Source organism: Somniosus microcephalus, unplaced genomic scaffold (assembly GCF_052327205.1).
Source record: "Somniosus microcephalus isolate GS21.2 unplaced genomic scaffold, FLI_Smic_1.0 unresolved_chr4, whole genome shotgun sequence".
NCBI lineage: Eukaryota > Metazoa > Chordata > Chondrichthyes > Squaliformes > Somniosidae > Somniosus > Somniosus microcephalus.
In genome coordinates this window covers 50,627,430-50,652,790 of record NW_028225182.1, presented here as the reverse complement: position 1 = coordinate 50,652,790, position 25,361 = coordinate 50,627,430, and the positions used below count along the sequence as shown (strand labels likewise).

Below are 25,361 nucleotides of genomic sequence, written 5' to 3'. Positions count from 1 at the left end.
TTAGATGGCTCGGTGTCAAATTTTGTTTTTTTTTGATAACGCTCCTGTGAAGAGCCTTCAGACGTTTTATTATGTTGAAGGCGCTGCATAAATATAGGTTGTTGTTGTAGGCTGTGAACGGAGGCCCCAGTGGCACAGATACGTGTGAAGAGCTGACGAACTATTCTGCTCCCAGAATTGGTGAAGTCAAGCGTAGGTCCCTTGCAGTCAGAATCAGGGGAATTTATAATGGGGAACAAAGAAATGGCAGTCCAATTAAATACATACTTTGGTTCTGTCTTCACAAAGGAGGACACAAATAACCTCCCAGAGATGTCGGGGAACATAGGGTCTAATGAGAGGGAGGAATTGAATGAAATCAGTATTTGTAGGGAAATGGTGTTAGGGAAATTGACTGGATTGAAGGCCGATAAATCCCCAGGGCCTGATAATCTACATCCTAGGGTACTTAAAGAAGTGGCCCTAGAAATAGTAGATGCATTGCTGGTCATCTTCCAAAATTTGATAGACTCTGGAACAGTTCCCATGGATTGGAGGGTAGCTAATGTTACCCCACTATTCAAAAAAGGTGGTAGAGAGAAAATGGGGAATTATAGACCGGTAAACCTGGCATCGGTAGTGGGGAAAATGCTAGAGTCCATTATAAAAGATGTAATAGCAGAGCACTTGGAAAACAGTGACAGGATCGGACAAAGTCAACATGGATTTACAAAAGGTAAATCGTACTTGACTAATCTACTGGAATTTTTTGAGGATGTAACTGGTAGAATAGATAAGGGAGAACCAGTGGATGTGGTGTATTTGGACTTTCAGAAGGCTTTCGATAAGGTCCCGCATAAGAGATTAGCGTGTAAAGTTAAGGCACATGGGATTGGGGGCAAGGTACTGACTTGGATAGAGAACTGGTTGGCAGACAGGAAGCAAAGATTTGGAATAAACGGGTCTTTTTCCGAGTGGCAGGCAGTGACTAGTGGGGTACCGCAAGGATCAGTCCTAGGACCTCAGCTATTAACAATATATATTAATGATCTAGACGAGGGAACTAGATGTAATATCTCCAAGTTTCCAGATGACACAAAGCTGGGTGGGCGTGTGTGCTGTGAGGAGGATGCCGAGAAACTCCAGTATGATTTGGACAGGTTGGGTGATTGGGCAGAAGCATGGCAGATGCAGTATAATGTGGATAAATGCGAGGTTATCCACTTTGGTGGCAAAAACAGGAAGGCAGATTATTATCTGAACGGCAATAGATTGGGAGAAGGGGAAGTGCAACGAGACCTGGGTGTCCTTGTGCACCAGTCGCTGAAGGTAAGCATGCAGGTGCAGCAGGCGGTTAAGAAGGCAAATGGTATGTTGGTCTTCGTAGTGAGAGGGTTTGAGTACAAGAACAATGATGTCTTGCTGCAGTTGTACAGGGCCTTGGTGAGACCACACCTTGAGTATTGTGTGCAGTTTTGGTCACCTTATCTGAGGAAGGATGTTCTTGCCATGGAGGGAGTGCAGCGAAGATTCACCAGACTGATACCTGGGATGGCAGGAATGATGTATGAGGAGAGATTGGGTCGATTGGGCTTATACTCGCTGGAGTTTAGAAGAATGGGAGGGGATCTCATTGAAACTTATAAAATTCTGACAGACTGGATGCAGGAAGGATGTTCCCGATGGCGGGGGAGTCCAGAACCAGGGGTCACAGTCTAAGGATAAGGGGTAAGCCATTTAGGACAGAGATGAGGAGGAATTTCTTCACCCAGAGAGTGGTGAACCTGTGGAATTCTCTACCACAGAAGGCAGTAGAGGCCAATTCATTAAATATATTCAAGAAGGGGTTGGATATATTTCTTAAGGCTAAAGGGATCAAGGGATATGGGGAGAAAGCAGGGACAGGGTACTGAATTTGGATGATCAGCCATGATCTCATTGAATGGCGGAGCAGGCTCGAGGGGCCGAGTGGCCGACTCCTGCTCCTATCTTCTATGTTTCTATGTTAACCACGATATTGTTCCCCTTGTCCTCACCTTTCACCCCACCAGCCTCCACATTCAATGGATCATCCTCTGCCATTTCCGCCACCTCCAGCATGATCCCACCACCAAACGCATCTTCCCCTCACCTCCCCTTTCAGCATTCCGAAGGGACCGCTCCCTCCGCGACACCCTGGTCCACTCCTCTATCACCCCCAACAACCCCTACCCCCTCCACAGCACCTTCCCGTGCAAGTGCAGGAGATGCAACACCTGCCCTTTTACCCCCCTCCCTTCCCACTGTCCAGGGCCCCAAACACCCCTTCCAGGTGAAACAGCGATTTACTTGTACTTCTTGCAATTTAGTATACTGTATTCGCTGCTCACGATGCGGTCTCCTCTACATTGGGGAGACCAAACGCAGATTGTGTGACCGCTTTGCTGATGATCTCTGTTCAGTCCGTAAGGGGGACCCCGAGCTTCCGGTCGCCTGTCATTTTAATTCTCCGCTCCACTCCCACTCTAACCTCTCTGTCCTCGGCCTCTTACACTGTTCCAACGAAGCTCAACGTAAGCTCGAGTAACAGCACCTCATCTTTCAATTAGACACTTTACAGCCCTCTGGACTCAACATCGAGTTCAACAATTTCAGACAATAACCTCTGCTCCTATTTGTTCAGGCGGCAGCTGTTGATGATTCTGCCATCCCCATTTGCAGCATTTAACCATTCTTGCCTCCACCCTCTCACAGACCGCTCCTTTTGTTCTTTCTTCTCCTCCCCGTTTCCCTGCCTCTGCACCTGCTTAAATCCTGTTACATCGCTAACTTTTTCCAGTTCTGACGCAGGGTCCCAGACCTGAAACGTTAACTCTGTTTCTCTCTCCATGGATGCTGCCCTGGCCTGCTGAGTGTTGCCAGCATTCTCTGTTGTTATTAACTACACTGCTGGTTGGTTCAATGGTAGCAGCCCAGCCACAGTAGGTGTTGCGTTCAGTGCTACTGCACGGAACAGGCCGCCAGGGCGATCAGCCACCAGTGCAGCCTCACTGGCTGCAGCCACCAAATATACCTGCACCCGAATGCAGGGAGCAGCCTTCGCAGGCTCCAGGCCAGCGGGGAGCCAGGTGCTGAGCTGTGCCGCCCACTGCAAGGGGAACCGGCGGCCAACGTGTCCCATAGGTCTGGCACAGACGGTGACTGCACAAGGCCCTCCAGCCGTCCTGGCATGCCGCCATGCTGGCCTGAGGTACCACGGGATGTCACAGAGGGCAGCCCACCTCACAAACATCTCAAGCAGCACCACCTCCTCTTCAGCAACCGTCAATCAAGGGTCAGGCGCTGGATGACAGCCTCACTATCCTGCAGATCCACACCTGTCTGTCACTTCTTCGATCTCTCTCTCTTCAACAGTGTAGAGGGAGCTTTACTCTGTATTTAACCCATGCTGTACCTGCCCCGGGAGTGTTTGCTGGGACAGTGTAGAGGGAGCTTTACTCTGTATCTAACCCGTGCTGTACCTGCCCTGGGAGTGTTTGCTGGGACAGTGTAGAGGGAGCTTTACTCTGTATCTAACCCGTGCTGTACCTGCCCTGGGAGTGTTTGATGGGACAGTGTAGAGGGAGCTTTACTCTGTATCTAACCCGTGCTGTACCTGCCCTGGGAGTGTTTGCTGGGACAGTGTAGAGGGAGCTTTACTCTGTATCTAACCTGTGCTGTACCTGCCCTGTGAGTGTTTGCTGGGACAGTGTAGAGGGAGCTTTACTCTGTTTCTAACCCGTGCTGTACCTGCCCTGGGAGTGTTTGATGGGACAGTGTAGAGGGAGCTTTACTCTGTATCTAACCCGTGCTGTACCTGCCCTGGGAGTGTTTGCTGGGACAGTGTAGAGGGAGCTTTACTCTGTATCTAACCCGTGCTGTACCTGCCCTGGGAGTGTTTGCTGGGACAGTGTAGAGGGAGCTTTACTCTGTATCTAACCTGTGCTGTACCTGCCCTGTGAGTGTTTGCTGGGACAGTGTAGAGGGAGCTTTACTCTGTTTCTAACCCGTGCTGTACCTGCCCTGGGAGTGTTTGATGGGACAGTGTAGAGGGAGCTTTACTCTGTATCTAACCCGTGCTGTACCTGCCCTGGGAGTGTTTGATGGGACAGTGTAGAGGGAGCTTTACTCTGTATGTAACCTGTGCTGTACCTGCCCTGGGAGTGTTTGATGGTAGCCATGGTGTGGAGATGCCGGTGTTGGACTGGGGTGGACAAATGTAAGAAGTCACACAACACCAGGTTATAGTCCAACAGCTTTATTTGAAATCACAAGCTTTCGGAGCGCTGCTCCTTCGTCAGGTGAAGTGAAGAGTTGCATATAAGCACAGCTTATATAGTCAGAGAGTACTGCCAGATGATTACAGGTAATCTTTCTAACTGCCCTTTATCACACCTCGGCAGAGAGCTAATCACAGCAATCAAAGGTGTGAATGGTGTCCAAACAGGTTAGTCAGGAAAACATTACATCAAAGAACAATGAGGTGGGGTCACAAGGGGTCAAATGTTGCAGATGCTGGGGTCTGTATGAAAAACAAAAAACAAACAAAAAACTATTTTTTTGCTGGAAATCACAGCAGGTACAGTCGCATCTGTTTAGAGAGAACAAGCCAACGACGACTCGAGTCTGGATGACCCTACGTCAGGTGGGGTTACATGTAGCGTGACATGAACCCAAGATCCCGGTTGAGGCTGTCCTCATGAGTGCGGAACTTGGCTATCAGTTTCTGCTCGACGATTTTGGCAGTACTGGCAGTACTCTCTGACTATATATGCTGTGCTTATATGCAACTCTTCACTTCACCTGACGAAGGAGCAGCGCTCCGAAAGCTTGTGATTTCAAATAAAGCTGTTGGACTATAACCTGGTGTTGTGTGACTTCTTACAAGTGTTTGATGGGAAAGTGTAGAGGGAGCTTTACTCTGTATCTAACCCGTGCTGTACCTGCTCTGGGAGTGTTTGATGGGACAGTGTAGAGGGAGCTTTACTCTGTACCTAACCCGTGCTGTACTTGCCCTGGGAGTGTTTGAAGGGAGAGTGTAGAGGGGGCTTTACTCTGTATCTAACCCGTGCTGTACCTGCCCTGGGAGTGTTTGATGGGACAGTGTAGAGGGAGCTTTACTCTGTATCTAACCCATGCTGTACCTGCCCTGGGAGTGTTTGATGGGACAGTGTAGAGGGAGCTTTACTCTGTATCTAACCCGTGCTGTACCTGCCCTGGGAGTGTTTGATGGGAGAGTGTAGAGGGAGCTTTACTCTGTATCTATCCCGTGCTGTACATGCCCTGGGAGTGTTTGATGGGGACAGTGTAGAGGGAGCTTTACTCTGTATCTAACCTGTGCTGTACCTGCCCTGGGAGTGTTTGAAGGGAGAGTGTAGAGGGGGCTTTACTCTGTATCTAACCCGTGCTGTACCTGCCCTGGGAGTGTTTGATGGGACAGTGTAGAGGGAGCTTTACTCTGTATCTAACCCGTGCTGTACCTGCCCTGGGAGAGTTTGATGGGACAGTGTAGAGGGAGCTTTGCTCTGTATCTAACCCGTGCTGTACCTGCCCTGGGAGTGTTTGATGGGACAGTGTAGAGGGAGCTTTACTCTGTATCTAACCCGTGCTGTACCTGCCCTGGGAGTGTTTGATGGGACAGTGTAGAGGGAGCTTTACTCTGTATCTAACCCGTGCTGTACCTGCCCTGGGAGTGTTTGATGGGACAGTGTAGAGGGAGCTTTACTCTGTATCTAACCCGTGCTGTACCTGTCCTGGGAGTGTTTGATGGGGACAGTGTAGAGGGAGCTTTACTCTGTATCTAACCCGTGCTGTACCTGCCCTGGGAGTGTTTAATGGGACAGTGCAGAGGGAGGTTTACTCTGTATCTAACCCGTGCTGTACCTGCCCTGGGAGTGTTTAATGGGACAGTGTAGAGGGAGCTTTACTCTGTATCTAACTCGTGCTGTACCTGCCCTGGGAGTGTTTGATGGGACAGTGTAGACGTAGCTTTACTCTATCTAACCCGTGCTGTACCTACCCTGGGAGGGTTTGATGGGACAGTGTAGAGGGAGCTTTACTCTGTATCTAACCCATGCTGTACCTGCCCTGGGAGTGTTTGATGGGACAGTGTAGAGGCAGCTTTACTCTGTATCTAACCCGTGCTGTACCTGCCCTGGGAGTGTTTGATGGGACAGTGTAGAGGGAGCTTTACTCTGTATCTAACCCATGCTGTACCTGCCCTGGGAGTGTTTGGTGGGACAGTGTAGAGGGAGCTTTACTCTGTATCTAATCCGTGCTGTACCTGCCCTGGGAGTGTTTGATGGGACAGTGTAGAGGGAGCTTTACTCTGTATCTAACCCATGCTGTACCTGCCCTGGGAGTGTTTGATGGGACAGTGCAGAGGGAGGTTTACTCTGTATCTAACCCGTGCTGTACCTGCCCTGGGAGTGTTTGATGGGACAGTGTAGAGGGAGCTTTAGTCTGTATCTAACCCGTGCTGCACCTGCCCTGGGAGTGTTTGATGGGGCAGTGTAGAGGGAGCTTTACTCTGTATCTAAGCCGTGCTGTACCTGCCCTGGGAGTGTTTGATGGGACAGCGTAGAGGGAGCTTTACTCTGTATCTAACCCGTGCTGTACCTGCCCTGGGAGTGTTGGATGGGACTGTGTAGAGGGAGCTTTACTCTGTATCTAACCCGTGCTGTACCTGCCCTGGGAGTGTTTGATGGGAGAGTGTAGAGGGAGCTTTACTCTGTATCTAACCCGTGCTGTACCTGCCCTGGGAGTGTTTGATGGGACAGTGTAGAGGGAGCTTTACTCTGTATCTAACCCGTGCTGTACCTGCCCTGGGAGTGTTTGATGGGACAGTGTAGAGGGAGCTTTACTCTGTATCTAACCCGTGCTGTACCTGCCCTGGGAGTGTTTGATGGGACAGTGTAGAGGGAGCTTTACTCTATCTAACCCGTGCTGTACCTGCCCTGGGAGTGTTTGATGGGAAAATGGGCAGGAAATATTAGGGGGGGGGCGGCGGTGGAAAACTGTATACAATCGAGGAGGCAAAATCACCATCGCTCAATGTCACCAAGAAATGAGGTACAAACTAACTTTGAAGAGCAGCTCTGCTCCCTGCCCAGAGTTGCCGTGTGCTGTATTTGAACCACTGTGCCCTAGGGTATTAACGCACAGCCCCGGTTGTGCTCAGCGACTCACCTTCTGCTTGATCGCGGCATGCCGCTGTTCCATGTCTCGCTTATCTCGGGCCGAGTTCAGCACGAGCTGATGCAACTGCAGGACAGAGGGAGAAAAAGCACACCGTTGAAAACGTGAAAGCGAGTTTTTGAAGAAACAAATTCTCCCCTTCCCCCCCACCCTCCGAAGGCACTGATTCTCGGCGGGATCAGAGTTCCCTAGCACGGGTACCTCACCCAAGGACCCTTTCTTTATACGTGAGTGTTGACAGGATATTCGACTGGGGAGGGTGTCACACCCGAGCTTGATCCTGGCATCGTCTGATTCCTGCATTTGCATAGAATCTACATTACAGAAACAGGCTGTCACGAATCTTATCACTCATGAAGTAACACTGGGCGGCCAGCTGGTGGCGCTGTCCAAGGAGTATAAATACTCGGGTGAGGGCCCAGCTTGCTCAGGATGTTTCTGTAACCAGGAACTAGTGATGTAACTAGAATCTCATGGTTTTGAAACAGTTGATTAAAGCCTTGTTTTATACTCAAACCGAGCGTTCAGTAGTCTTTTTACATCTCAGGCCATTCTGCCCAAGTGGTCCATGCTCCCCATGGGCCTCCTCCCATTTTAGTTACCCAGTTCCACCCTGCCCCCATATCCCTCTATTCCCTTCTCCCTCATGTGTGTATCAAGCCTCCTCTTCAATGCATTGATGCTCTCTGCTTCACCCACTCCCTGTGGCTGTGAGTTGCACAATCTCACCCCTCTCTGTGTGAAGAAATTCCTCCTAAATTCTTGGTCCGTGAATGGCTGCCTTATGTTGATGCCCAGCAAGGGTCACCGAAGACTGGTCAGAAGGAGGAACCGGAGCTGATTTTTCCCCTTGTTGACCCGGGGGCGGTGGGTCGAACACTATTGTAACACCCTGGCCCAGCAGCACAGGCCGGGGATGGAGCCTGGGCCTTCCCTGCTCTGTGTGTGGCTCAGTCCCACACCGGGCGGGGAGATTTACTGAGCCAACGTTTCTGTGCTACCAGGTCCCGGTAATGGGACCATCTTCTCATCGGCTTATGCACAGGATCATCAATGAGAGGCAGTCATGCACAGTGTCATTAGTGAGCGGCAGTTGTGCACACATCAGTGAGTGACATTCGTGCACGTTGTCATTTTACACGAATTCCCGCTGAAACCAGAACAACCAATCCTGAATATCTTCAGTGAGGAGAGGAGAATGCGATCATGCCAATCGTTCGTACCCTGCAGCCCGTATGACAGGCACAGTCTGCCACTTTCATCTCACATATAGCATTGGAGCAAAGTGATGCCTCAGGAACGTGGCTCAAAATCTCCTATTGAAGATCTGTCCATTGATTTACAGCTTGCCTGCCCGTGGACACACCCTCATGCTCACACTCGCACACACACATTCACACTCTCTCACACACACCAACACACACTCGCACACACACATTCACACTCTCTCACACACACCAACACACACTCGCACACACACATTCACACTCTCTCACACACACCAACACACACTCGCACACACACATTCACACTCTCTCACACACACCAACACACACTCGCACACACACATTCACACTCTCTCACACACACCAACACACACTCGCACACACACATTCACACTCTCTCACACACACCAACACACACTCGCACACACACATTCACACTCTCTCACACACACCAACACACACTCGCACACTCACATTCTCTCACACACACAAACACGCACTCGCACACACACACTCACACTCTCTCACACACACAAACACGCACTCGCACACACACACTCACACTCTCACACACACACAAACACGCACTCGCACACACACATTCACACTCTCTCACACACACATTCACACTCTCTCACACACACCAACACACACTCGCACACTCACATTCTCTCACACACACCAACACGCACTCGCACTCTCTCACACACCAACACACACTTGCACACACACTCGCACTCTCTCACACACCAACACACACGCACTCTCTCACATGCCAACATACACACTCGCGCACACACACTCGCACTCACACACACACCAACACACACTCGCACTCACACACACCAACACACACTCGCACTCGCACACACACCAACACACACTCACACTCTCTCACACACACCAACACATACACACTCACACTCTCACACACACCAACACACACTCACACTCTCACACACACCAACACACACTCGCACTCTCTCACACACCAACACACACTCGCACTCTCTCACACACACCAACACACACTCGCACTCTCTCACACACCAACACACACTCGCACTCTCTCACACACCAACACACACTCGCACTCTCTCACACACACCAACACACACTCGCACTCTCTCACACACACCAACACACACTCGCACTCTCTCACACACACCAACACACACTCGCACTCTCACACACACACCAACACACACTCGCACTCTCACACAGACACCAACACACATTCACACTCTCACACACACACCAACACACACTCGCACTCTCACACACACCAACACACATTCACATTCACACATACATAGTAACACACAATCGCACCCATACGTACATGCACACACACACCAATGTTCCTTTTAATTTTTTTTGGCTGCGCGGCCCATTCAAAATGCTGCGCCTGCGCGGTTTTTCCTATTTAAAAGCCGGTGAGCCGGCTGCGCGGGAGCTGCAGAGTGCCGTGCGGCCGCGCATCTCAAAGAGAACACTGACACACACATAAACATTCACAATACAGACTCACACACAAACACACCCATGTCCGAACACAATCAACACACACACATACACATCCGTACAGACTCACACACAAACACACCCATGTCCGAACACAATCAACGCACACACATACACATCCGTACAGACTCATACACATTTGTACGCATCAACGCACATACACACACGATGCAGGAAGTCCCAGCGTTCTCCCAGGCTGTTTACATTCATGATCTGTATTTAACAGAGATCAGGGCAAACTCAGGGAACGGTGTCAAGGGTCGTGGCCAGACATGACTCCTCAGATCAAAACAGGAAAGTGGGACGCAGCAATTTCCAGAAAAGAATTCAAGGAAGTTATTGAAAAATATCAAATGATTGAACTTAATCAGAGCAGGAGGCACGGCCCAGCTCCCTGTAAAATGGGCAGTTTTACAAATGCTAGATACACTTCTGCTAAATTTTACAGTTCCACCAACATTGACTCTAACTGGGGTACAGTTCCACACACACTGACTCTCACTGGGGTACAGTTCCACACACACTGACTCTCACTGGGGTACAGTTCCACAGACACTGACTCTCACTGGGGTACAGTTCCACACACACTGACTCTCACTGGGGTACAGTTCCACAGACACTGACTCTCACTGGGGTACAGTTCCACAGACACTGACTCTCACTGGGGTACAGTTCCACAGACACTGACTCTCACTGGGGTACAGTTCCATAGACACTGACTCTCACTGGGGTACAGTTCCACAGACACTGACTCTCACTGGGGTACAGTTCCACAGACACCGACCCTCACTGGGGTACAGTTCCACAGACACTGACTCTCACTGGGGTACAGTTCCACAGACACTGACTCTCACTGGGGTACAGTTCCACAGACACTGACTCTCACTGGGGTACAGTTCCACAGACACTGACTCTCACTGGGGTACAGTTCCACAGACACTGACTCTCACTGGGGTACAGTTCCACAGACACTGACTCTCACTGGGGTACAGTTCCACAGACACTGACTCTCACTGGGGTACAGTTCCACAGACACTGACTCTCACTGGGGTACAGTTCCACAGACACTGACTCTCACTGGGGTACAGTTCCACAGACACTGACTCTCACTGGGGTACAGTTCCACAGACACTGACTCTCACTGGGGTACAGTTCCACAGACACTGACTCTCACTGGGGTACAGTTCCACAGACACTGACTCTCACTGGGGTACAGTTCCACAGACACTGACTCTCACTGGGGTACAGTTGCACAGACACCGACTCTCACTGGGGTTCAGTTCCACAGGCACTGACTCTCACTGGGATACAGTTCCACAGACACTGACTCTCACTGGGGTACAGTTCCACAGACACTGACTCTCACTGGGTTACAGTTCCACAGACACTGACTCTCACTGGGGTACAGTTCCACAGACACTGACTCTCACTGGGGTACAGTTCCACCGACACTGACTCTCACTGGGGTACAGTTCCACAGACACTGACTCTCACTGGGGTACAGTTCCACAGACACTGACTCTCACTCAGGTACAGTTCCACAGACACTGACACTCACTGGGGTACAGTTCCACAGACACTGACTGATTCGCTATCAACAATACCAAAGACTACGAAATGGACTTATATGAAGTAGGCTTTTATTGACTAAGAACTAGAGCATGCCTCTGCTAGTGAATCCATCCTAAGAGCTCCCGGGGGAAGGGTGGTGAGTCACCTTTATACCCGGGCTTAGGGGTGGAGCCAGGGGCTGAGACATGCCTGGACTTGTACAGGGTTAACAGTGGTTTACCACACAGGCATGTACAGGTTAACAGTGGTTTACCACATTCACCCCTCGTTTAAAAAAGAGTCCGGCGGGGTGAAGTGTTTCAAAAGTTCGTATACGAAAGTCTCTCCGGGGGTCTTGTCTGCCGTAATGATCTTCGTGGTGCCGGTTGCGGCGGTTCTTTGCCCGCGGCCGCTTCTCGCGTGGGACGGAGCACTGGCGTGTCGTCCTCTCGGGGTAGGGATGGCACCGGCATGTCGTCAGTTCGTGGTAGACACCCCGGTGGTGCGTCGTGGGTAGTGGTGGTGGGTGGAGGTAGTGGATGGTGATCGATGGTGTTTCGGGTGGTACCTGAGGGTGCGAGGTCTCGAATTGAGACTGTGTCCTCCCGCCCGTCAGGATACGCCACGTAGGCGTACTGTGGGTTGGCATGGAGGAGGTGGACCTTTTCGACCAGGGGGTCCATCTTATGGCTCCTCACGTGTTTCCTGAGCAGGACGGGTCCCGGAGACGTCAGCCATGGCGGTAGTGATGTCCCCGAGGTGGATTTCCTGGGGAAGATGAACATCTTCTCGTGAGGGGTGGCGTTTGTGGCAGTACAGAGCAGTGATCGTATGGAGTGGAGCGCATCGGGGAGGACATCTTGCCAGCGGGAGATTGGGAGGCCCTTGGATTTTAGGGCGAGCATGGCGGTCTTCCACACCGTTGCGTTCTCCCTCTCTACCTGTCCGTTACCCCGGGGGTTGTAGCTGGTAGTCCTGCTCGTGGCTATGCCCTTCTCGAGCAGGTACTGGCGCAGCTCGTCGCTCATGAACGACGAGCCCCTGTCGCTGTGGATGTAATTGGGGAAGCCAAATATGGCGAACAGGTCGTGGAGGCACCTGATGACTGTGGCGCTGGTCATGTCCGGGCAGGGGATGGCGAAGGGGAAACGGGAGTACTCGTCAATAATATTGAGGAAGTACGTGTTGCGGTCAGAGGAGGGAAGGGGCCCCTTGAAATCGACGCTGAGACGTTCGAAGGGGCGGGTGGCTTTAATCAGGTGTGCCCTGTCTGGCCTATAAAAATGCGGTTTGCATTCGGCGCAGACCTGGCAGTTCCTGGTCATGGTCCTGACCTCCTCGATGGAGTAAGGCAGGTTGCGAGCTTTAATAAAGTGGAAGAACCTGGTGACCCCCGGGTGGCAGAGATCATTGTGGAGGGTCCGTAGCCTATCGACTTGTGCGTTGGCACATGTCCCACGGGATAGGGCGTCTGGGGGCTCATTAAGTTTCCCGGGCCGGTATAAGATATCGTAGTTGTAGGTGGATAACTCGATCCTCCACCGCAATATCTTATCATTTTTGATTTTCCCCCTTTGTCTGTTGTTAAACATAAGTCTGTTGTTAAACATAAATGCTACTGACCGTTGGTCAGTGAGCAGGGTGAAACGTTTACCGGCCAGGTAATGCCTCCAGTGCCGTACAGCCTCCACTATCGCCTGGGCCTCCTTCTCGACTGAGGAGTGTCGAATTTCGGGGCCCTGGAGGGTCCGTGAAAAGAAGGCCACGGGTCTCCCCGCCTGGTTAAGGGTTGCGGCTAGGGCGAAGTCGGATGCATCGCTCTCCACTTGGAAAGGGATGGACTCATCCACTGCGTGCATTGTGGCCTTCGCAATGTCCTCTTTTATGAGGGTGAAGGCCGCACGGGCCTCTGCCGTCAGGGGGAAGGAGGTTGACTTGATGAGGGGCCGGGCTTTGTCCGCATAGTTGGGCACCCACTGGGCGTAGTAAGAGAAGAACCCTAGGCATCTCTTCAGGGCTTTTGGGCAGTGGGGGGGGGGGGTAGTTCCAGGAGGGGGCGCATTCGGTCGGGGTCGGGGCCGATGACTCCGTTTTCCACCACGCCGCCAAGAATAGCGAGGCGCGCGGTGCGGAACATACATTTTTCTCTGTTGTATGTCAGATTCAGCCGTTGGGCCGTACGGAGGAATTTTTCTAGGTTGGCGTCGTGGTCCTGCCGGTCATGGCCGCAGATGGTGACGTTGTCTAGATAGGGGAAGATGGCCTGCAGCGCGTTCTGGTCAACCATCCGGTCCATCTCCCTTTGGAAGACCGAGACCCCGTTGGTGACGCCGAAGGGGACTCGGAGGAAGTGGTAGAGGCGACCGTCAGCCTCGAAGGCCGTGTACTGGCGGTCCTCAGGCCTGATGGGGAGCTGGTGGTATGCCGACTTCAGATCAATCGTCGAGAATACCCGGTATTGTGCTATCTGGTTGACCATGTCAGATATGCGGGGAAGTGGGTATGCGTCTAATTGCGTGTATCGATTGATCGTCTGGCTGTAATCAATAACCAGGCGCTGTTTTTCGCCGGTCTTTACTACCACCACTTGGGCTCGCCATGGGCTGGTGCTGCCCTCGATAATCCCTTCCCTCAGGAGTCTTTGTACTTCTGATTTAATAAAGCTCCTATCCCCGGCACTGTACCGCCTGCTTTTAGTAGCAATTGGCTTGCAGCCTTTGGCGAGGTTAGCGAACAACGGGGGGTATTTGACCTTCAGGGTGGACAGGCTGCATACTTTGCGCGGCGCCGTGTTTAAATTCTGCTGGCTGCAGACTGTAAGTGGGGGCAGGGGCCCGCCATATGCCATCGTGACGCTCTCCAGATGGCACTGGAAGTCTAATCCTAGCAGTACGGGAGCGCAGAGCTGCGGCAGGACGAGGAATTTAAACTCTCTGTACTCCACGCCGTTCACTGTCAGAGTCGCTACACAGTAGCCGCCGACGTCCGCCGTATGGGACTTTGAGGCCATAAAGACCTGGTGGCATGTGCGCATAACCGCTAGGAAGTAGCGTCGCACCGTGTCGGGGTGGATGAAGCTCTCCGTGCTTCCGCAGTCGAAAAGGCAATTTGTGGCATGGCCATTTACCTTTACATTCATCATGGACCTGGCTAGTTGATGGGGCCTAGATTGGTCCAGGGTGATGGAGGCCATCGTCGAGGTCGGTGGGTCGCTGTAGTATTCGCACGCGCCGAGGGCCTGGTCCCGAGATGGTGTCCAAGATGGCGGCTCCCCCTCGGCTGGTGGTGTCCAAAATGGCGGCCCGCACGGCTCACACGTGGTTGGTGGGGTCCAAAATGGCGGCCTGTACGGTTCACACGCGGCGCTGCTGGAATTGGGGGTCGATTTCGCCTTGCACACTCTCGCGTAGTGGCCTTTCTTGCCGCATTTGGAGCAGGTCGCGTCCTTTGCTGGGCATTGCTGTCTGGGGTGCTTGGCCTGGCCGCAGAAGTAGCATTTCTGGCCTCTGGTCATTGCAGCTGTAGTTGGGCTGCTGGCGGCTTGTGGCCTTACCGGGTCCCAAGATGGCTGCTCCCGTGGCATCCACGTGGCCATCCGGTCAGGGGGGTAGGCGTCCATGTTCTGGAGGGCCACGTCTAACGAGTTAGCGAGGGCCACCGTCTTCTGCAGGTCGAGCCCCCTCTGTTCCAGCAGCCTCTGCCGAGTATAGTTGGACCTGATGCCGGCTACGTAGGCGTCTCGGATCAGGTTTTCCGTGCATTCCTTGGCCGTCACCGCTTTGCAATTACAGTCCCGGCTGAGGACTCTCAGTGCCAGTAAATATTCAGCGCCCGATTCCCCGGGGCGCTGTTTTCGGGTAGCCAGGAGGTGTCTGGCGTAGACCTCGTTAACAGGCCTCACGTATTGTTCCTTTAGTGTCGCGATGGCAGCCGCGTAAGTAGTGGCGTCTCGGATGATCAAGTAGACTCGGTGGCTCACCCATGAGTTCCAGACAAGCCGTTTCGCGTCATCTGTAGTGACAGTAGTGCTGGAGGCCTCCAGGAAGGCTTCGAAACAGATCAGCCAGTGTTCAAAGTTATTGGCTGCATCTGCTGCTTGAGGATCCAGGTCTAAACGTTCCGGCTTCAAGATTTGCTCCATGTTGAAAATTAGTCAATAAAATTGATGCGCTATCAACAATACCAAAGACTACGAAATGGACTTATATGAAGTAGGCTTTTATTGACTAAGAACTAGAGCATGCCTCTGCTAGTGAATCCATCCTAAGAGCTCCCGGGGGAAGGGTGGTGAGTCACCTTTATACCCGGGCTTAGGGGTGGAGCCAGGGGCTGAGACATGCCTGGACTTGTACAGGGTTAACAGTGGTTTACCACACAGGCATGTACAGGTTAACAGTGGTTTACCACACTGACTCTCACTGGGGTACAGTTCCACAGACACTGACTCTCACTGGGTTACAGTTCCACAGACACTGACTCTCACTGGGGTACAGTACCCCAGACACTGACTCTCACTGGGGTACAGTTCCACAGACACTGACTCTCGCTGGGGGACAGTTCCACAGACACTGACTCTCACTGGGGTACAGTTCCACAGACACTGACTCTCACTGGGGTACAGTTCCACAGACACTGACTCTCACTGGGGTACAATTCCACAGGCACTGACACTCACTGGGGGACAGTTCCACAGACACTGACTCTCACTGGGGTACAGTTCCACAGACACTGACTCTCACTGGGGTACAGTTCCACAGACACCGACTCTCACTGGGGTACAGTTCCACAGACACTGACTCTCACTGGGGTACAGTTTCACAGACACTGACTCTCACTGGGGTACAGTTCCACAGACACTGTCTCTCACTGGGGTACAGTTCCACAGACACTGACTCTCACTGGGGTACAGTTCCACAGACACCGACTCTCACTGGGGTACAGTTCCACAGACACTGACTCTCACTGGGGTACAGTTCCACAGACACCGACTCTCACTGGGGTACAGTTCCACAGACACTGACTCTCACTGGGGTACAGTTCCACAGACACCGACTCTAACTGGGGTACAGTTCCACAGACACTGACTCTCACTGGGGTACAGTTCCACAGACACCGACTCTCACTGGGGTACAGTTCCACAGACACTGACTCTCACTGGGGTACAGTTCCACAGACACTGACTCTCACTGGGGTACAGTTCCACAGACACTGACCCTCCCTGGGGTACAGTTCCACAGACACTGACCCTCCCTGGGGTACAGTTCCACAGATAGTGACTCTCCCTGGGGTACAGTTCCACAGGCACTGACTCTCACTGGGGTACAGTTCCACAGATACTGACACTCACTGGGGTACAGTTCCACAGACACTGACTCTCACTGGGGTACAGTTCCACAGACACTGACTCTCACTGGGGTACAGTTCCACAGACACTGACTCTCACTGGGGTACAGTTCCACAGACACTGACTCTCACTGGGGTACAGTTCCACACACACTGACTCTCACTGGGGTACAGTTCCACACACACTGACTCTCACTGGGGTACAGTTCCACAGACACTGACTCTCACTGGGGTACAGTTCCACAGACACTGACTCTCACTGGGGTAAAGTTCCACAGACACTGACTCTCACTGGGGTAAAGTTCCACAGACACTGACTCTCACTGGGGTACAGTTCCACAGGCACTGACTCTCACTGGGGTACAGTTACACAGACACTGACTCTCACTGGGGTACAGTGCCACAGACACTGACTCTCACTGGGGTACAGTTCCACAGACACTGACTCTCACTGGGGTACAGTTCCACACACACTGGCTCTCAATGGGGTACAATTCCACAGACACTGACTCTCACTGGGGTACAGTTCCACAGACACTGACTCACTGGGGTACAGTTCCACAGACACTGACTCTCACTGGGGTACAGTTCCACAGACACTGACTCTCACTGGGGTACAGTTCCACAGGCACTGACTCTCACTGGGGTACAGTTACACAGACACTGACTCTCACTGGGGTACAGTGCCACAGACACTGACTCTCACTGGGGTACAGTTCCACAGACACTGACTCTAACTGGGGTACAGTTCCACAGACACTGACTCTCACTGGGGTACAGTTCCACAGACACTGGCTCTCAATGGGGTACAATTCCACAGACACTGACTCTCACTGGGATACAGTTCCACAGTCACCGACTCTCACTGGGGTACAGTTCCACAGACACTGACTCTCACTGGGGTACAGTTCCACAGACACTGACTCTCACTGGGGTAGAGTTCCACAGACACTGACTCTCACTGGGGTACAGTTCCACAGACACTGACTCTCGCTGGGGTACAGTTCCACAGACACTGACTCTCACTGGGGTACAGTTCCACAGACACTGACCCTCCCTGGGGTACAGTTCCACAGACACTGACTCTCACTGGGGTACAGTTCCACAGACACTGACTCTCACTGGGGTACAGTCCCACAGACATTGACTCTCACTGGGGTACAGTTCCGCAGACACTGACTCTCACTGGGGTACAGTTCCGCAGACACTGACTCTCACTGGGGTACAGTTCCACAGACACTGACTCTCACTGGGGTACAGTTCCACAGACACTGACTCTCACTGGGGTACAGTTCCACAGACACTGACTCTCACTGTGGTGCAGTTCCACAGACACTGACCCTCCCTGGGGTACAGTTCCACAGACACTGACCCTCCCTGGGGTACAGTTCCACAGATAGTGACTCTCCCTGGGGTACAGTTCCACAGACACTGACTCTCACTGGGGTACAGTTCCACAGATACTGACACTCACTGGGGTACAGTTCCACAGACACTGACTCTCACTGGGGTACAGTTCCACAGACACTGACTCTCACTGGGGTACAATTCCACAGACACTGACTCTCACTGGGGTACAGTTCCACACACACTGACTCTCACTGGGGTACAGTTCCACAGACACTGACTCTCACTGGGGTACAGTTCCACAGACACTGACTCTCACTGGGGTACCGTTCCACAGACAGTGACTCTCACTGGGGTACAGTTCCACAGACACTGACTCTCACTGGGGTATCGTTCCACAGGCACTGACACTCACTGGGGTGCAGTTCCACAGACACTGACTCACTGGGGTACATTTCCACAGACACTGACTCTCACTGGGGTACAGTTCCACAGACACTGACTCTCACTGGGGTACAGTTCCACACACACTGACTCTCACTGGGGTACAGTTCCACAGACACTGACACTCACTGAGGTACAGTTCCACAGACACCGACTCTCACTGGGGCACAGTTCCACAGACACTGACTCTCACTGGGGTACAGTTCCACAGGCACTGACTCTCACTGGGGTACAGTTCCACAGACACTGACTCTCACTGGGGTACAGTTCCACAGATTCTGACTCTCACTGGGGTACAGTTCCACAGACACTGACTCTCACTGGGGTACAGTTCCACAGACACTGACTCTCACTGGGGTACAGTTCCACAGACACTGACTCTCACTGGGGTACAGTTCCACAGACACTGACTCTCACTGGGGTACAGTTTCACAGACACTGACTCTCACTGGGGTACAGTTCCACAGACACTGACTCTCACTGGGGTACAGTTCCACAGACACTAACTCTCACTGGGGTACAGTTCCACAGACACTGACTCTCACTGGGGTACAGTTCCACACACACTGACTCTCACTGGGGTACAGTTTCACAGACACTGACTCTCACTGGGGTACAGTTCCACAGACACTGACTCTCACTGGGGTGCAGTTCCACAGACACTGACTCTCACTGGGGTACAGTTCCACAGACACTGACTCTCACTGGGGTACAGTTCCACAGACACTGACTCTCACTGGGGTACAGTTCCACAGACACTGACTCTCACTGGGGTACAGTTCCACACACACTGACTCTCACTGGGGTACAGTTCCACAGACACTGACACTCACTGGGGTACAGTTCCACAGACACCGACTCTCACTGGGGCACAGTTCCACAGACACTGACTCTCACTGGCGTACAGTTCCACAGGCACTGACTCTCACTGGGGTACAGTTCCACAGACACTGACTCTCACTGGGGTACAGTTCCACAGATTCTGACTCTCACTGGGGTACAGTTCCACAGACACTGACTCTCACTGGGGTACAGTTCCACAGACACTGACTCTCACTGGGGTACAGTTCCACAGACACTGACTCTCACTGGGGTACAGTTCCACAGACACTGACTCTCACTGGGGTACAGTTTCACAGACACTGACTCTCACTGGGGTACAGTTCCACAGACACTGACTCTCACTGGGGTACAGTTCCACAGACACCGACTCTCACTGGGGTACAGTTCCACAGACACTGACTCTCACTGGGGTACAGTTCCACAGACACTGACCCTCACTGGGGTACAGTTCCACAGACACTGACTCTCACTGGGGTACAGTTCCACAGACACCGACTCTCACTGGGGTACAGTTCCACAGACACTGACTCTCACTGGGGTACAGTTCCACAGACACTGACTCTCACTGGGGTACAGTTCCACAGACACTGACTCTCACTGGGGTACAGTTCCACAGACACTGACTCTCACTGGGGTACATTTCCACAGACACTGACACTCACTGGGGTACAGTTCCACAGACACTGACTCTCACTGGGGTACAGTTCCACAGACACTGACTCTCACTGGGGTACAGTTCCACAGACACTGACTCTCACTGGGGTACAGTTCCACAGACACTGACTCTCACTGGGGTACAGTTCCCCAGACACTGACTCTCACTGGGGTACAGTTCCACACACACTGACTCTCACTGGAGTACAGTTCCACAGATTCTGACTCTCACTGGGGTACAGTTCCACAGACACTGACTCTCACTGGGGTACAGTTCCACAGACACTGACTCTCACTGGGGTACAGTTCCACAGACACTGACTCTCACTGGGGTACAGTTCCACAGACTCTGACTCTCACTGGGGTACATTTCCACAGACACTGACTCTCACTGGGGTACAGTTCCACAGACACTGACTCTCACTGGGGTACAGTTCCACAGACACTGACTCTCACTGGGGTACAGTTCCACAGACACTGACTCTCACTGGGGTACAGTTCCACAGACACTGACTCTCACCGGGGTACAGTTCCACACACACTGACTCTCACTGGGGCACAGTTCCACAGACACTGACTCTCACTGGGGTACAGTTCCACAGACACTGACTCTCACTGGGGTATAGTTCCACAGACACTGACTCTCACTGGGGTACAGTTCCACAGGGACTGACTCTCACTGGGGCACAGTTCCACAGACACTGACTCTCACTGGGGTATAGTTCCACAGACACTGACTCTCACTGGGGTACAGTTCCACAGACACTGACACTCACTGGGGTACAGTTCCACAGACACTGACTCTCACTGGGGTACAGTTCCACAGACACTGACTCTCACTGGGGTACAGTTCCACAGACACTGACTCTCACTGGGGTACAGTTCCACAGACACTGACTCTCACTGGGGTACAGTTCCACAGACACTGACTCTCACTGGGGTACAGTTCCACAGACACTGACTCTCACTGGGGTACAGTTCCACAGACACTGACTCTCACTGGGGTACAGTTCCACAGACACTGACTCTCACTGGGGTACAGTTCCACACACACTGACTCTCACTGGGGCACAGTTCCACAGACACTGACTCTCACTGGGGTACAGTTCCACACACACTGACTCTCACTGGGGTACAGTTCCACAGACACTGACACTCACTGGGGTACAGTTCCACAGACACCGACTCTCACTGGGGCACAGTTCCACAGACACTGACTCTCACTGGCGTACAGTTCCACAGGCACTGACTCTCACTGGGGTACAGTTCCACAGACACTGACTGTCACTGGGGTACAGTTCCACAGATTCTGACTCTCACTGGAGTACAGTTCCACAGACACTGACTCTCACTGGGGTACAGTTCCACAGACACTGACTCTCACTGGGGTACAGTTCCACAGACACTGACTCTCACTGGGGTACAGTTCCACAGACACTGACTCTCACTGGGGTACAGTTTCACAGACACTGACTCTCACTGGGGTACAGTTCCACAGACACTGACTCTCACTGGGGTACAGTTCCACAGACACCGACTCTCACTGGGGTACAGTTCCACAGACACTGACTCTCACTGGGGTACAGTTCCACAGACACTGACCCTCACTGGGGTACAGTTCCACAGACACTGACTCTCACTGGGGTACAGTTCCACAGACACCGACTCTCACTGGGGTACAGTTCCACAGACACTGACTCTCACTGGGGTACAGTTCCACAGACACTGACTCTCACTGGGGTACAGTTCCACAGACACTGACTCTCACTGGGGTACAGTTCCACAGACACTGACTCTCACTGGGGTACATTTCCACAGACACTGACACTCACTGGGGTACAGTTCCACAGACACTGACTCTCACTGGGGTACAGTTCCACAGACACTGACTCTCACTGGGGTACAGTTCCACAGACACTGACTCTCACTGGGGTACAGTTCCACAGACACTGACTCTCACTGGGGTACAGTTCCCCAGACACTGACTCTCACTGGGGTACAGTTCCACACACACTGACTCTCACTGGAGTACAGTTCCACAGATTCTGACTCTCACTGGGGTACAGTTCCACAGACACTGACTCTCACTGGGGTACAGTTCCACAGACACTGACTCTCACTGGGGTACAGTTCCACAGACACTGACTCTCACTGGGGTACAGTTCCACAGACTCTGACTCTCACTGGGGTACATTTCCACAGACACTGACTCTCACTGGGGTACAGTTCCACAGACACTGACTCTCACTGGGGTACAGTTCCACAGACACTGACTCTCACTGGGGCACAGTTCCACAGACACTGACTCTCACTGGGGTACAGTTCCACAGACACTGACTCTCACCGGGGTACAGTTCCACACACACTGACTCTCACTGGGGCACAGTTCCACAGACACTGACTCTCACTGGGGTACAGTTCCACAGGGACTGACTCTCACTGGGGCACAGTTCCACAGACACTGACTCTCACTGGGGTATAGTTCCACAGACACTGACTCTCACTGGGGTACAGTTCCACAGACACTGACACTCACTGGGGTACAGCCCCACAGACACTGACTCTCACTGGGGTACAGTTCCACAGACACTGACTCTCACTGGGGTACAGTTCCACAGACACTGACTCTCACTGGGGTACAGTTCCACAGACACTGACTCTCACTGGGGTACAGTTCCACAGACACTGACTCTCACTGGGGTACAGTTCCACAGACACTGACTCTCACTGGGGTACAGTTCCACAGACACTGACTCTCACTGGGGTACAGTTCCACAGACACTGACTCTCACTGGGGTACAGTTCCACACACACTGACTCTCACTGGGGCACAGTTCCACAGACACTGACTCTCACTGGGGTACAGTTCCACACACACTGACTCTCAGTGGGGTACAGTTCCACAGACACTGACTCTCACTGGGGTACAGTTCCACAGACACTGACTCTCACTGGGGTACAGTTCCACAGACACTGACTCTCACTGGGGTACAGTTCCACACACACTGACTCTCACTGGGGTACAGTTCCACACACACTGACTCTCACTGGGGTACAGTTCCACAGACACTGACTCTCACTGGGGTAGAGTTCCACACACACTGACTCTCACTGGGGCACAGTTCCACACACACTGACTCTCACTGGGGTACAGTTCCACACACACTGACTCTCACTGGGGTACAGTTCCACAGACACTGACTCTCACTGGGGTACAGTTCCACAGACACTGACTCTCACTGGGGTACAGTTCCACACACACTGACTCTCACTGGGGTACAGTTCCACACACACTGACTCTCACTGGGGTACAGTTCCACACACACTGACTCTCACTGGGGTACAGTTCCACAGACACTGACTCTCACTGGGGTACAGTTCCACACACACTGACTCTCACCGGGGTACAGTTCCACAGACACTGACTCTCACTGGGGTACAGTTACACAGACACTGACTCTCACTGGGGTACAGTGCCACAGACACTGACTCTCACTGGGGTACAGTTCCACAGACACTGACTCTCACTGGGGTACAGTTCCACACACACTGGCTCTCAATGGGGTACAATTCCACAGACACTGACTCTCACTGGGGTACAGTTCCACAGACACTGACTCTCACTGGGGTACAGTTCCACAGACACTGACTCTCACTGGGGTACAGTTCCACAGACACTGACTCTCACTGGGGTACAGTTCCACAGGCACTGACTCTCACTGGGGTACAGTTACACAGACACTGACTCTCACTGGGGTACAGTGCCACAGACACTGACTCTCACTGGGGTACAGTTCCACAGACACTGACTCTAACTGGGGTACAGTTCCACAGACACTGACTCTCACTGGGGTACAGTTCCACAGACACTGGCTCTCAATGGGGTACAATTCCACAGACACTGACTCTCACTGGGATACAGTTCCACAGTCACCGACTCTCACTGGGGTACAGTTCCACAGACACTGACTCTCACTGGGGTACAGTTCCACAGACACTGACTCTCACTGGGGTACAGTTCCACAGACACTGACTCTCACTGGGGTACAGTTCCACAGACACTGACTCTCGCTGGGGTACAGTTCCACAGACACTGACTCTCACTGGGGTACAGTTCCACAGACACTGACCCTCCCTGGGGTACAGTTCCACAGACACTGACTCTCACTGGGGTACAGTTCCACAGACACTGACTCTCACTGGGGTACAGTTCCACAGACATTGACTCTCACTGGGGTACAGTTCCGCAGACACTGACTCTCACTGGGGTACAGTTCCGCAGACACTGACTCTCACTGGGGTACAGTTCCACAGACACTGACTCTCACTGGGGTACAGTTCCACAGACACTGACTCTCACTGGGGTACAGTTCCACAGACACTGACTCTCACTGGGGTGCAGTTCCACAGACACTGACCCTCCCTGGGGTACAGTTCCACAGACACTGACCCTCCCTGTGGTACAGTTCCACAGATAGTGACTCTCCCTGGGGTACAGTTCCACAGACACTGACTCTCACTGGGGTACAGTTCCACAGACACTGACTCTCACTGGGGTACAGTTCCACAGACACTGACTCTCACTGGGGTACAGTTCCACAGACACTGACTCTCACTGGGGTACAGTTCCCCAGACACTGACTCTCACTGGGGTACAGTTCCACACACACTGACTCTCACTGGAGTACAGTTCCACAGATTCTGACTCTCACTGGGGTACAGTTCCACAGACACTGACTCTCACTGGGGTACAGTTCCACAGACACTGACTCTCACTGGGGTACAGTTCCACAGACACTGACTCTCACTGGGGTACAGTTCCACAGACTCTGACTCTCACTGGGGTACATTTCCACAGACACTGACTCTCACTGGGGTACAGTTCCACAGACACTGACTCTCACTGGGGTACAGTTCCACAGACACTGACTCTCACTGGGGTACAGTTCCACAGACACTGACTCTCACTGGGGTACAGTTCCACAGACACTGACTCTCACCGGGGTACAGTTCCACACACACTGACTCTCACTGGGGCACAGTTCCACAGACACTGACTCTCACTGGGGTACAGTTCCACAGACACTGACTCTCACTGGGGTATAGTTCCACAGACACTGACTCTCACTGGGGTACAGTTCCACAGGGACTGACTCTCACTGGGGCACAGTTCCACAGACACTGACTCTCACTGGGGTATAGTTCCACAGACACTGACTCTCACTGGGGTACAGT

The 25,361-nt window shown here is 52.6% G+C and overlaps 1 protein-coding gene across 1 annotated transcript in view; it reads right to left on the bottom strand.

Moving 5' to 3' along the window:
* The window catches only part of LOC147091073 (arf-GAP with coiled-coil, ANK repeat and PH domain-containing protein 2-like), a 204,535-nt gene that overhangs the window by 58,372 nt on the left and 120,802 nt on the right, over nucleotides 1-25,361 (bottom strand). Inside the window, 1 exon segment of the mRNA XM_085977535.1 lies at nucleotides 7,186-7,260. Coding sequence (XP_085833661.1) covers nucleotides 7,186-7,260 — 75 coding nt within the window.